This window comes from Leucopleurus acutus, assembly GCF_964270905.1.
Source record: "Leucopleurus acutus genome assembly, chromosome: 1".
Lineage (NCBI taxonomy): Eukaryota > Metazoa > Chordata > Mammalia > Artiodactyla > Delphinidae > Leucopleurus > Leucopleurus acutus.
In genome coordinates this window covers 150,570,562-150,585,251 of record NC_139142.1, presented here as the reverse complement: position 1 = coordinate 150,585,251, position 14,690 = coordinate 150,570,562, and the positions used below count along the sequence as shown (strand labels likewise).

General features: G+C 42.0%; 1 protein-coding gene across 2 annotated transcripts in view; it reads left to right on the top strand.

The window, feature by feature from the left end:
• GABRB3 (gamma-aminobutyric acid type A receptor subunit beta3) overlaps window positions 1-12,797 on the top strand; it is a gene marked incomplete at both ends in the record, with an annotated part of 231,486 nt that extends 218,689 nt beyond the window's left edge. For both annotated transcript variants that reach the window (XM_082846279.1, XM_082846280.1), the window contains 2 exons: window positions 3,892-4,136; window positions 12,456-12,797. In XM_082846279.1, coding sequence (XP_082702405.1) covers window positions 3,892-4,136; window positions 12,456-12,797 — 587 coding nt within the window. The remainder of the gene's footprint in view (window positions 1-3,891; window positions 4,137-12,455) is intronic.
• Window positions 12,798-14,690: the final 1,893 nt, after the last annotated feature.

Genomic DNA, 14,690 nt, shown 5'->3' with positions numbered 1-14,690 from the left:
TGAGGCCTGGAGGTCGAGAAGGCAGCTGGGATCTCCAGGCTGCAGTGTTTGGCCAGATTGATGTCCAGCAGATCCCGCTCTCAGCGTGGGATCCCAGTCCTCTCACTCCTTGTCTCCCAGCTTCTGCATAAGACATGGTCTCTGAGCCTGGGCCTGCAGGACTTGGGAAGTGACAGCACGGCAACTCCAATTGGTTAAGGAAAAGTGTATCATCGGGTAATGAACCCTAAATAACAGCAACAACAACAATAATCATTAAGGCTGAAACTTACCAAATACTCAGGTTCTAAGTTCTGTGCAAGGTCATTGGAAAGTGGTTACCTGATCCATGGTGCAGAGGATCCATAACATGATAGGCAGGATTATCGTTCCCATTTTACAGAGAAGGGAGTGAGGTGCAGAGAAGCTACATAACTGGTGCAAAGTCAGATAATATTAAGTGTCAGAAGAAAGATTTTGATCCAGTTTGTCTGACTTCAGGGCCCTTAACCACTACACGTGATTTCTACAGTGTCAATAGACAATACACAGAAGGGTTCTTTGGTCTATTACATTGTAAAAATGATGGATTTTTTTAAAAGCTCAGCAAGAATTATTATTAACCATTCTTATTAAGGAATCTCTCAGAACCTTTAAGATGCTAATGTGCTCAGTGCCTCTTGGAGAGGATATAGCCATGGTTTGGGGGGCTTTGATTGGAGAACTCCATGTTGATTGGAGAACTCCACACTTCATGTGTCTTGTCATGAACTACACCCTTTGAAATATTTAGAGTGCTGTTTGCCTTCATCCTGAATGATTGCACAGTGGTGAGTTCTCCCCACTTCTAAATGAGGTCTGAGAGGTGTGGGTCTGCACAGAAGGGTGCTCAGTGAAGACCTCCTTGGCATGTCCCTCCAGCTCAGGGCACTGTTAGACCTGGAATTGTCAGGGGTTGTCTCCTCTGAGAAGGGAAACGCTGGTTCTTCACCCAGTTGTGCTGCACAGATGCTCTGTGTGCTTCAGGATCTTATGCTTCTTCTGCCCAGGGTCTGACCCCCACATCCGTTGAACTGTTAGTGTTAGAAGCCGCCAGACTACAAAGTTGGGAGTTGTAATTACATGGTCATCCTCAAAAATCCTGAAGTCCACTTATCAGTGAATAATAGTATTGGTCCTTCTGAAAGTGAAAATTTACACTAAAATAATTTAAGTCACATTATTTAGGTCACAAAGAAGAAAAATTAAATATCTTTTGATTAAATGATATAAATTATATTTTTATTTCACAACCTTCTTTATAAATGCAGTTTTTCAAGCATAATATTTCCTTAATATAAATGAGAAATAATTTGAGGCTAATAGTTAGCAAGACAATAGCTTGGTAAATGTATGAAGAACACAGAAGGCACCACTCAGTCTCCCATTCTGCCTTTGGATGGGGTCCCCTTTAGAGATTAGAAGTTCAAAGAGAGGCTGCCGGATCTGGGTCTCCTGCCAAGAAACTGGAGGCTACCAGAAAATGTATTTTTCTGTGATGCTGATAATGATAACATCTGTTGTTGGCGAGTGTTAACAATGCCAGTTACTGTTATCCCATCACCGTGGTGTTTAGACTTCACAACACATTTAGACAACAGTTGTGGACCTATCAAGCTCATTCAGGTCCTGCTGCTGGTACGTGGTGGAGCAGGGCTTTTGGCCTGCGCCATGTGGTTCTACTATCCAGGCCGTGAACCACCGCATCAACCACTCTCCACGGTTATCTTGATAGGAAGGAAAATGATACAAAGAATTAGAGAATGCATGGCCTTTCAAGCTAAGAGGTCATGTGATCCCAAGCTGGAAAGCCAGGGAACACTCACCACAAAACCTTACTCTTAAGGGACTCCTTGAGCTGGCACTGATGGGCCTGAAGCCAGCGTCCTTGCCCATTTTCCTCGCCTTTGCCAGGCTGAGTTCTTGTTGACATGAGCTGGCCGTCCCTGTTTTGTGTTACTTTAGCCCATTTTCTGGGGACATCTGCTGAGGCCTATGTTATACACATCCACTCAGAATAATCAACTGGAGAGCCAAAGCAACGACTAAAGCAGAGCACTTTCCAAAGTCCATCTGGAAAGAAAAAAATAAGTTGTGGCAACAACATTACAAAATTTTTGAATAATAGTGAGAACAGCTAATTTTGTAGCATCTGCATGGTGTTTTTGCACTTCCTTGTAAATTATAATTATCCCATTGCCATTTTCAAATCTTAAAAGTCCCCAGGTACACCTGAATTTTATGTTAAAGGCGAGTCTTAAAATATCCTGACATCTTTGACTTCCATATATTCATCGTCAGCTCTTGTTTGCAGTCAGACATGAAAATAGGTTCTCTGCTCCTCGCTTCCCTCATCTCCTGCTAACAGCAGCTCAGCATGTGTGGGATGGAAGCCTGGGCTCTCTTCCCTCTTCTCCAGGTAGTCACTAGTGAGGGGAGCCCTACACTCTGGCACTCATCCAAGAATGGGATGGGAGTCCAGAGGGCATCAGACTAAAACGCTTAACAAACCCAGCCCCTTCCCCGGAGAGTTGAGTGGGGGTCCAGTGGGGTCAGAGAAGTGGTCTGGTGGGACCATGTGTCTGGGTGGTCAGCCTCTTGGGCTTGCACCACCTGCTGGTCTAGGGGACATCATTGGTTTTCTGGGTTACTACGGCTGAAGGACCATGACTGAAGCTCTCACCTTGCAAGTCTCCTTGAGATAAGTCCTCATGTGGCAATGACCCTCTCCTTTGGGTCCTGGAAGACACATGAGTAATCACATTCCATGGTACCAGTCAAATGGGTAGAAAAGAGTTGGCTCTTTGGAGCTGCCTTACTTTTTTGAGACTTCTTAATATTTCAAAAGTACTGTCTCAAAGAGAGCAAGTCAGCTGCAGTAATGCCCGTGCCACTGAGAAGTGAGTGATGCAGTTCATTCCCACACATGTAGCTTCATTCAACTCAGCAGCTCTGGTCATGTCATGAGCCAATGGGTCCCCTGCTCTCTGTGGCTTCAGATCATCCCATATGGAATCTTTATACACTAAGAACATGCCCACCGCTATGGGAGAATTACAAAATATGGTCCTTACATGTTTTTAGAGACTAAACTGAGCTCCCTTAGGGAAAAATGGTATTTTTCACCTGATACTATCTAAAGAATACAAAATAATGACATTTAACAACAAAAAAAATACCAACAGAGATCTGGCCACTTGCCCCAGAGCATGGTAAGATCCTATACTTTGGGTAAAATCTTAGCCCTTGCCCACAGCCAACATGTGCTGCACAGCTTATTAGCCTCTTTCTTAGCTGGGGTGGGAAGTTGCTATGTGAGGTAATCTGTTCTCCGGAGCTACACTCGAACATTCCCTCTCTGAGCTAAGGACTGGTTCCCGTCCTTAGCAGCTTTAAGTCATTGCCTCATTCCCCTTGCTTTAAGGCCTTGTGGTAAGAATCATTTTCTTCACTAGTGGCCACACATGGCCTTCCTAGATTCCCCAGATTCATTTTCTTCCCAGAAGCTTCTCACCCAGACACTTAGTGTTTTATGATAAATTCCGGGTTTATTTTCATTTCTTACAGCTTTCATGCAGGGCAGCCTCTGCCTTGTCCCCAACCGCTCTCCATCCACCTCCGTCAACTGGCCAGGTGCAGTGGGAGGCGCCTCCCAGGTGGCGCGGGGAGGGAAGAGATGTTAACTCCCCAGCCTGAGGTGTGACCTGCCGCCCAAACTGTGTGTTCTATATTCTGTTGTGTTTCGATCACCCAACAGTATTCAACCGTGATTTTCAACTACTTCACACTGTTTGAGAAAATAAAGCAGGAAAGTGAAAAGTGAGGAACTGAGCGGTGGACCTGCAGCCTCTCACGCTCCCATTTATTTTACAGGGATCACCACCGTGCTGACCATGACGACCATCAACACACATCTTCGGGAGACGTTGCCCAAAATCCCCTATGTCAAAGCCATTGACATGTACCTCATGGGCTGCTTTGTCTTTGTGTTTCTGGCCCTTCTGGAGTATGCCTTTGTCAACTACATTTTCTTTGGAAGAGGCCCTCAAAGGCAGAAGAAGCTTGCGGAAAAGACCGCCAAGGCAAAGAATGACCGTTCAAAGGGTGACAGCAACCGGGTAGGCCTCTCGGCCTCGGCCGCCCCCACTCTGCCTTTCCCAGACCTGCAGACCCCGCAGCATCACGGCCTTTGAGTAGGAGTGATGCAGGCTTGTTGATTGTAGCCTGAAAGGTGGCGTCTGCAAGTCACTGAATTTTATAGAAAAGCAAAATTGGTGCAGAAGTTGGAGAAGCCAAAAGCTTGCCAGTTTCCTGTGAAAGGAAAAGGAAAGATATAGGAATGAATGGATCTCTGGGGTGTGGGGCCCAAACTTGACAGTCAAAAGCATTTTCAACAATGTTGCAGTTTTCCTTCGGTGGTCAAATTACAAATGTGATAGCCAGCATGCTGTTGTTCTTTGCACCGTATGGACAGCCCCCTCTCTCATCTGCCCTGGTTCAGGGTCCCTAGTGCAGGGCAGGAGCAGTGCACTGTCCCAGGGCTCTCGTGCATCTGCCCTGGCCCAGCCCTGCTGGCTGTGTTCTGCAAAATGCCAGGCAAGCAGCCCAGGACAGCAGCGGCCAATCAGGGAGCTGCTCTAGGACCCATGGGCTCTGAACCCAGAGAGAGGGCACCAATCAGGTCCCTCTCCAGCCCTCCTCATCTCACGCTTACATCCTTCCAATTACAAACTTTGCAGTTAGATGTCATTTCGGTTTTTTTTTTAATAAAAGGAATATGTTATTGCAATTATAAATACTATTTTAGTGAAAGCACATTGTCGTTTCTATAAAATTTTTATCTTTATCCTTTTACCTCTTGCATCCCTTCAAGTCCTCAAAAATATACCTCCACCCGTTTACATGCTGGGCTTGTTCCTATATTTCTTCACTTTTAAATTCTTCTTACTAAACACTTATTTCTCAAGCTCGTGAGGTTTCCTTGTTCTTTCTGGTGCTCTTGGTGCATTGCCGGCCCAAGCCTCTCCCAGGGGTGCAGAAGCTCCCTGGAGGAGTGCTGTGCCTGTGGCCCACCAGTGGCCCAGAATAGGTCCCTGGATGTTCATGAATGAAGGAAGGTAAATGGCTGTAAATGGCTCCTATCCTTTCAGCAACACATAAATAGACTTGGTCAGAGAAACTAGGATCTGTGAATAAAATCAGGCTTCCACAGGCAACATGACCCTGAATTTCTTACTGGAAACTATACTTAGCACCATACTGGTGTGTTTCTAAATTAGTCCACATCCTATTATGCATACACAGTATACTTTGGTAATACTGTTTCCAAGGAAACTAGAATTCATCACATCATTATTTCTTCCATTACACAGACACGCAGACACATACAATGCTGTTTTTCCAAATTCCCTCATAATTTAAACAGATTTAAATTTTATTTCCTTTCTTCTAAATGACACTCTTTAGAAAGGTTAAATTGTTTTGCTACAGAAATATCTTTTTGAGTGTGAAGCTTAAAATTTAAAACAAAAGGAAACAAAATCCCCCAAATCTCTAAATCCACAGACGAAATTAAGCAGAATGTAGAAATAATATATTATAAATCAGATGCAGAGGAAAATTCATGAGTCCATTTGTACTGTTTGCTTTTCTGAAAATTTGTATCTGTTTTCCCAGCAGTTTTCTTAAAGCCTTTGCATGTTCATATTTTTAAAAATCCGTAATTGTAGACATCAGCTCAGACATACAAATGCATGTATGCTAGTTTTAAATGCATATTTGATGCTCTTAAAGGTAAGCATTAAAAGCTGTTGCTGACTAGATGGCAAACAGGCACATGAAAAGATGCTCAACATCACTATTATTAGAGAAACACAAATCAAAACTAAGAGTTATCACCTCATACTGGTCAGAATGGCCATCATCAAAAAATCTACAAACAACAAATGCTGGAGAGGGTGTGGAGAAAAGGGAACCCTGCTACACTGTTAGTGGGAATGTAAATTGGTACAGCCACTATGATGAACAGTATGGAGGTTCCTTAAGAAACCAAAAATAGAGTTACCATATGATTCTGCAATCCCACTCCTGGGCATATATTTGGAAAAGATGAAAACTCTAATTCGAAAAGATACATGCACCCAAGTGTTCATAGCAGCTATATTCACAATGGCCAAAACATGAAAACAACCCAAGTGCCTGTCGACAGATGAATGGATAAAGTTGTGGTACATATATACAATGCAATATTACTCAGTCATAAAAAAGAATGAAATAATGCCATTTGCAGCAACATGGATGGACCCAAGAGTATCATACTAAGTGAAGTAAATCAAACAGATTAAAGTCAAATATCATATCATTTATATGTGGAATCTAAAAAAAAAAAAAGATGATAAAATGATCATATTTCCAAAGTAGAAATAGACTCACAAACATAGAAAAGAAACGTACAGATACCAAAGGGGAAAGTGGGGGGAGGGATAAATTGGGAATTTGGGATTAACAGATACACACTAATATATGTAAAATAGATAAACCACCAGGACCCTGTATAGCACAGGGAACTATATTCAATAGCTTGTAATAACATATAATGGAAAAGAGTGTATGTATATACATATATATGTGTATATATATATATATAAAACTGAATCACTTCGCTATCTAACTGAAACATTGTAAATCAACTGTACTTCAATTTTAAAATATTGTTGCTGACCACACCTAAGAATTTAGTGATAATTTTAAAGTAGAAATGCACCTCCCAAAAGTTCATATCACATGATCCGAATGAATTAAAAGAAAGTAAAGAATAAAAAATTTAATGCAAAACAGAAATGGCACTATGCACAGGCCAACAGTTTCAAGAGTTCTTTGTAATTATAGTTATTCACTCATTCATTTTCAGTGATATCTCTTGGGATTGTTTATCAGTATGGCCAGCAATGGCCTCAAGGAGCCCCTCTGTCATAGTTGGGAGCCAAGAGGCTCGGGGGCTGAAGCTTTTCTTGGACTGATGGACACTGGGTGACAGCAAGGACTTGTACTGTCATTGTCTTTGCTTGTGTCCTGTAAGAGATCTCAGGGTGGTGTCCTCAGGGGCTCTGCAGGCCACCAACGTGACCATGACGCTATTGAACCTAATGTCGGACCATGAGTAGATTTTCCTTAAATTTAGTGATTGAACTCTATTTTAACTTAGTGGCAGTGTTCACATAGTCACTTAGTTTATCCTCAGATCAGTGGTGCAATGAAAATCCTGACCTTAATTTATTTGTGCTTAACCTCTGTTTGTTCCTGAGTTGTTTCTATACCCAAGAGTTAGTCTTTGGTTGTAATGCATGTATTATGGTTACAAGCCTTGTGATATTTTGCAAGTTGACCAAATGGTATTTGAATTTCATGAAGTGGCAGAAAGTCTTGCCAAGGAATCAGAGCTGCAGGCTTGACATCATTCCTCTTACTAAAGAGCAAGATTTCATTTCTCACATGATAAGTAGTTCCTTATTTTCCTGAAACTAGAGTATTTTACTCATTTTGAAGATTGAAGGTTAGTAGAGAATGAGACGTCAACAGTGTGCCAATCTGGTGACAGATTCATGGAAAAAGTGAAAATCCCTCTAGGATACATTCCACATGAGATGTTTTTCATCTCTGAATGTTTCTGCCTGTCCAAGTTTTGAAGCGGAAAGAAAAACTACATTGAACTCAATGAATCTAATTATAGTAGATATGAGACAAACTCCTCAAAATAAGTAGTATTCATGAAATGCTTCAGAAATTACAAGTCATCACTGTCATTCTATACAGGACATTTTTACAATCCCATCTGTTTTAAGATTTAAATTCTAGATGATAGGAAAAGATTAGCATCTCTTCTGGAAATATTTGTTTAAAATGTTTGGTTTCTAAGATTTAAAAGATTTTAGTAACCCTTTAATTCTTGCAGAAAAAAATACCTTCTAGTAGTTTCAGTGTAAATTTTCTACACACTGGTTCACGTTTAAATGAAAACTATGCAAATGTAAAACTATGTCAAAAGCAGCCAAACTAATTTACTCTAAATTCTTATTAATTCCATGTATATGTTCAAGTTCCTTTTGACATGATTGTTCCATTGTAGCTGTTCACCCCACTCTGAAATGGAGCGATGCAACCATATTGGTTCTCAAACAGCTTTGAGGTAGCCACCGGTGTCAGAGCACCCTGGCACCCCAACTTTGTAAACACTGACAACATCAGGTTCGGCTTCCCTCAGGGTGGGTTTCCTTCACTGGAATCCAAGAGTGCAGACTTAGACCCACCCTCCGAAGTTCTTTTCCAAATGCACAAAACTGGCCACAAGTGATAAGGGAAGACAGGATACTGATTCTTACAGATTTGTCATTAAATCTTGAAAAATCAACTCAGCATCCAGTTGACCTTACTTCTTATGTTTTTTTCACTCTCCCTGTGGGCTTCCTGAAATCACCATACACCTTATTATCTCTTTGCCTTTGATTCCCTCTTCCCAGAATCCCTCTCTTTTTTGTCCACATCTCCCCCTCCTTCAAGACCTAACCCAGATGCTCTTCTCTATGATGTTTTCCTGATTTTGTCTACCACTTGTTCCCATCCTGCCTCTGACAATCCCCACTCCAAGCAGGTGGTCTTGTCCCTGTTCTTCTAACCTCCAGGGCACATGCTCTGTGCTTCGGAGATAGATAGCAGGTCACATTTCATGTGGCCACTGTGCCTTCTGTCCTAGACAGCATCCCATTCTTTGCATCTACCAAAAGGTGGACACTGGGGCTGGATGTGGTAAGTGCTCAGGGAATGTGTGTCCATGAATGAGTAGTGTTTGTCATCTGTTTGGTTCCACTGAAGCCACATGTTTTCTCACTCTTCTAGTGGGAAGGGGGGGAAGGTTCATAAATGTACCTTTTTTTTTTCTAATTAGAACTATATCTTTTATAAAAAATTTTATTGACGTATAGTTGATTTACAATATCGTGTAAGTTTCAGGTATACTGTACAGTGATTCAGTTATACATGCAAATATGAATGTATACATACATAAGAATCTTTTCCAGATTCTTTTCCCTTATAGGTTATTACTTCACGCTACTATGTATAAAATACATAAACATACCTTTAAAGCCAGGTGAAATTCTGCGTCATTAGAACCATCAAAATTCTACCTAATAAACGTACCACAGAATATTCCTTTCCTTCTTTAATAGTAGACATTCCTTTATTGGTATTTTGTTCTACAAAGTCATTCATCATAATCCCCTAGATTTTGATAAAAGGAGATTTGCATATTATGGCATTTTTGATAACTAGAAAAGAGATGGAATTGTTGGCATGTATTTTAAAATGTGCTTTAAGGGCAATAGGCAGTACCTTCTAAAATGCATTTGCTGATTATTTGAAGCTCTCACCTGTTCCACCCCTTGAGGGCAAGGACCTTCTCTTACTCCTCCATGCATTTCAGTAAAGGCCAGCTAATCTGCCCATCACCCTCACCTCCTTGTTGCCTTAGGGCCAACTGCCCACAACTTCCGAAGCAGGTCCAGACCACCCCCTTCTTAGGGAAGGTGATGTCTTCCGGTGGCCCCAGCACACCCCCAGTTCCTAGGTGGTTTCTACGGAGGACGTGCTACTGCCCAGTTCCTTGCTGGCCTTTCCTTTGCTGTCTCCTCCTGTTTCAGCCACACCTTCATTTACCTGTTGGGCTGCTCCTCCCACATGACTCAGCTCCAAACCACCGGATGGATGCCTCACTGATCCCCCAAACAGGAAAATAGACTTTTTTGTTGTAAGGATTTTACTGCCAATCATTCCAGGGAGAGACGATGAAAAGAACAGATACAGATCACAAGTCCTTACAAAGGTCTACTATTCCTGGTACTTTTGAGATACAAGCCCCATTAGAATTTTAACCTCCATTTTAGAATAAAAAAATAATAAAACTTTAATTTTCTTTTGGCAGTGCTCTGCTCCTTCCCCAAGAATGGGTCTCCATGAAAAGCCTTCTCCCTAATACGAATGGTATTATCTTGGTCTATTCGTGTCTCCCGGCACCCCCAGGTGGGCTGTCTTCCATTCTCAGGAGACCGTAGACCACAGTCCATCCCACCTTGGCCCTTCTCATTCATCACGCAGGAACATTGAGCCCAACCCAAGCTAACATGGGCCAGCTGCTTCACCCTGAGTCCACATTGCGAGTATTTCTTCAGGGAGCTCGGGAAGGGCCAGGAGGCTGGGTGGGAGTAGGGTGATGAGTAACTCTCTCTCCACTCCTTTCCCACCTTCTTAACTGCAGAGATGCAGAAATGACCAGGTGGTGGTGAAGCATTGCTGAGTGTCCTGCGTGGTCTAGAGGAAATGCTGGGATGGGTTTCAGTGGCTGGCGGGGAGCAGTTACCACCTCCTGGCATTTCGCTCCCAGACTGCCCTCAAGGAACAGAGACCAGTGCAGTGCACACCAACTAGGGTCTGTCTCTTCACTTTCTCCCTTCAAATCCATCTTTTATTCTTTATTCTGCCACTTAAGTTGGGTTTCAGAAATGTGTTACTATTTCACTTAGAAATCACTTTTATTTCTCATTACCTAAAGGGTAAAGGTGAAATTCCTTTAATGACTTGACTTTCATCTGCTTCCCATTCACCACCAGGTTTTCTTTCCTGTAATGATAAGGTGATAGGTAGATGCTGACAGGGATGAGAATGACAGTCACCTCCTCTATCTCCAGCTGAGCATGGGCCAGGAGTTGAGCGTGTGCATCCATTCTCTCCAGGACTTGAGTCCCACTAGTTTGCCCTTCTCAAAATACTTCAGCCACTCTTCAAGGCTTTGTATGTATGTTTTTCTGGCTTTTTGCCTGAGAAATTTCTACTCATTCTTGAGGCCCAGTTCAAATTCATCACCCCTCTGAAATCTTCCCTTTTGTGTCCTGTAGTAGTTTTGATTACAGCCACACAAACTTAACACTTAAAACAACACCCAAATGTTATCCCACAGTTGGGTCAGTCAGAAGTCTGGGTATAGTGGGGCCAGCTCAGTGGGTACCATGGTTCCTTGTGGTTGTAGGACTGAGGTCCCCATTGCCTTGCTGGCTGTTGGCCAGGGCCCATCTTTTCTCCTAGAGGCTGCCCCTTTCTTCTCAGGCCTTCCCTGAAGTTCTCAATCAAGGGTGAATCCAGTCCTCATGCTTCAAATTCTCCTGGCTTTCAATTTCTGCCACATCTTTCAGACGTTCTCTTCTGCTTCGAGCTGAAGAAAGTTCTCTGCTTTTAAGGTCTCATGTGATTAGATTGGGCCCACTTGGATAATCTAGGCTACTCTCTCTATTTTAAGGTCCATGACCTTAATTATGTTTGCAAAGTCCCTTTTGCATAACATACTCAAAGGTCTGAGGAGAAAGGGGTGACATCCTGATGACCACACCTTTCCTTCCCCAAGCGTAATTGAGTGGTATTCTCAAACCAAGGGGGGGTGGGGGGCACCTCTGAGTCTTGTTTTGTGCCTTTGTGCCAGAGCCTGAGTGGCCCCAGGATGTTGGCAGCCCTTCCTGTGTCTAGACAACCTTGGTGTCTGGGGCCATCCTACCTGCAGTCCAAGCACCACTCAGAGATCTGCACGGGCCCCTACTCTTCGTTGGGAGTCTTCTCTCCCAACCTCACCTCCTGTACATCTACCTTAAGGCCTAGCCTCAGGCATGCTCCATGAAAGTTTAGTGGCAGACCAAAAAGTAAAATGGACCATTGGCGTCATCATGAAAGGTCTGAAGCTGTATTTAGCACAGAATAAAATGTTATTTTAAAGTTTGGCTCCGATGTAAGAAAGGACTTTAGCCTATCTTAAATATAGCTCTTAAAAAGGAGGTCTCCTGCCAGGAGCGGAATTGAGTGGGGAGATCGTATTTGGGTGGGGGTCTTTATCTAATCCACCAAGGTCATTAGGTGTGTCCATTCATCACAGTACTCGCTTGTTTCTTCATGGTAATTTGGATATTTTTGTACCATCAGAAAAGGAGACAAATCAGCTTCCAAAGAAGAATGGGAGAGTATAGTTTCTATCCAGTGTATAGTTGTGAAAAATGGTTATAATACCTGTTAACATCTTGAAAGACATTTGTACTTTAATTTTGTCTTCAATAAGGACTTGTACCCATAATGTGGAATTTCAATTTGAAAAGGGCCCCCTTATTTTATCTAATTTTCTACATGAGAATTTTTAAATCAAGGAAATCAAAACTCTAACCTGCAGTTAAGCCCACAAAATGACACTTTCCACTAAACTAGAGTGCTGGCTTTGACAGATGTGCAATTTCTCATACTATATGTGACATGGCTGCATGACGTAAGTCTGTCCTGGGTTTGTATGTAGAAATTAGGTTTATTGGCATGCTATGCTAGCTGTCTAACAATGTGTGTTTTCTTCCAATTAGGTGGATGCTCATGGAAATATTCTGTTAACATCGCTAGAGGTTCACAATGAAATGAATGAGGTCACAGGTGGCATTGGTGATACCAGGAATTCAGCAATATCCTTTGACAACTCAGGAATCCAGTACAGGAAACAGAGCATGCCTCGGGAAGGGCATGGGCGACACATGGGGGACAGAAGCATCCCGCACAAGAAGACCCATCTACGGAGGAGGTCTTCACAGCTCAAAATTAAAATCCCTGATCTAACCGATGTGAATGCCATAGACAGATGGTCCCGGATCGTGTTTCCATTCACTTTTTCTCTTTTCAACTTAGTTTACTGGCTGTACTATGTTAACTGAGTGACTGTACTTGATTTTTCAAAGACTTCATTTAACACTGAGTGAAATATTACTCTGCCTGTCAAGTTTTTATACCTGTACACACACAGACACACACACACAGACACACACATATATACATACGCAATTGTATATATATGTGAACTTTCTCAGCATATATATAAAATACACGTGTATATGAGGATGTATGTGTATATGTTTATACACACAGGTGTAAGTACCCATGTGTATGTCAAACAAATACACATACATATATACATTTTGCAGCTATGGACAATTTAACACAGGATGCATATTAAAGAAAGTCATAGTTTTTTCTTTTTTAATTGAAAGGGACAAGCATCGTCTAAATATTATGCCTTGAGAATGAGGGCGCGAAACACAATATCATCCCAAAATGTGTCTTTTACTATCATTAGTTAGATGTTTTAGTTTAAAAATCAGGAAGAAACTTAGTTATTCTTCGAAAACTCATACAGTGGTATTGCTAGTTTAAAACCAGTCACACTTCATACCCTCTCTTTCAGTTTATTAAGTGAAGGCTTTTTGGCTTTCTTGGCAGTGGGATTTGTTTTCGTGGGGCAGACTTTTTCTGTACGGTTCCATGGGTGGGGTGAGCCTCTGGTATGTGCTCACCTGTTTCTTAAACATAGGTAGAGCCCACATTGATGTCTGCACGTCCATCTTTTGAAAGCCCATCGGGGATGGATGGTATCTCATTGTAAGTACTCTGCTGTACAGTGTATTTCTCTGCTCACTTGGAGTGGATCCAGCTTCCGCATCATGTGGGACACGGCAGCACATTTTGGCAAAGTTGAGTTGACATTTCAGTCAGTGAACACGTGCTCTACATCTCTTATGGATTTCTAGGCCTGGTATCTAACGGAAAGCTTAGACGTCTCAGGTTATTTGTTACTCTAAAGTAAAACCATCTAGGATGAATTTCCCCCTTGTCTTTAAGTTATCAATCACTCATAACATTGTATGTTAATATCAAATATATTTGCATAATATGCATATATATGTATATTTACCAAGATTTTCTTTCTTACTCTTGCTATCATGGCAGCATGCGATGTCATATTTTTCTTTCTGTGATGTAACTACTTTCTGTTCTCTAGAATTAAGATCAAAACGAAAAACATTTCTGTTCAATTTCAGAAACCAAGAAACATCCTCATGCCTTTATTTCTATATCTGACATATTTCACAAGCACATCCAACTACTCCTAGTGTAACTAGGATGCTGCAGGAACAGGACCAGTCCACACCATGCATCACCCAGGGACCCATGACCGTTCTCTTGAGGCAAAGGAGAGCAACATGACAACAAACACAGTCACTTTTGGTTCCTTCCGATCCACAGCCTCATCAGTATTTGGACTTTTTAAAGCTCGTAGAAACAAGACAAGGTGCACCGGTTTCATAGATGCAACCTTAACTTACTATTTAGATGAGATCTTTCTAAAGAAAAAAAAAGAGATGATATATTTTTTGTAAACAATATTTCTATCACAGGCATCCATAAACTGAAATGACTACAGTTGTGCAAACAGATGTCACAGTGAAGTTAAGCATTTGGAGAAACAAAAAAGCAAAATATTCAGGAAAGAACTGCTAAATTAATACTTTATCCCAAAATGCCACATATGCCTCACCCTCTCTGTTCTATCCAAAACCAATGACCAGAGTCTCGCCCAGTATTCTCAGAGCTGACCCCAGTTTTCCCCACTGGTAGGGGTACCACCCTCCTTGCGGGTGTATGTGCTGTGGGCTATCCCCAGGAGCTGACCACTACTTGATTTACCTTGGTGGCTGATGACAACCTTTAATTTGTAAGAGTTTGTAACAGGTCAAACCCACCATCAGGTAGTACACAGACCACAAAGTCTC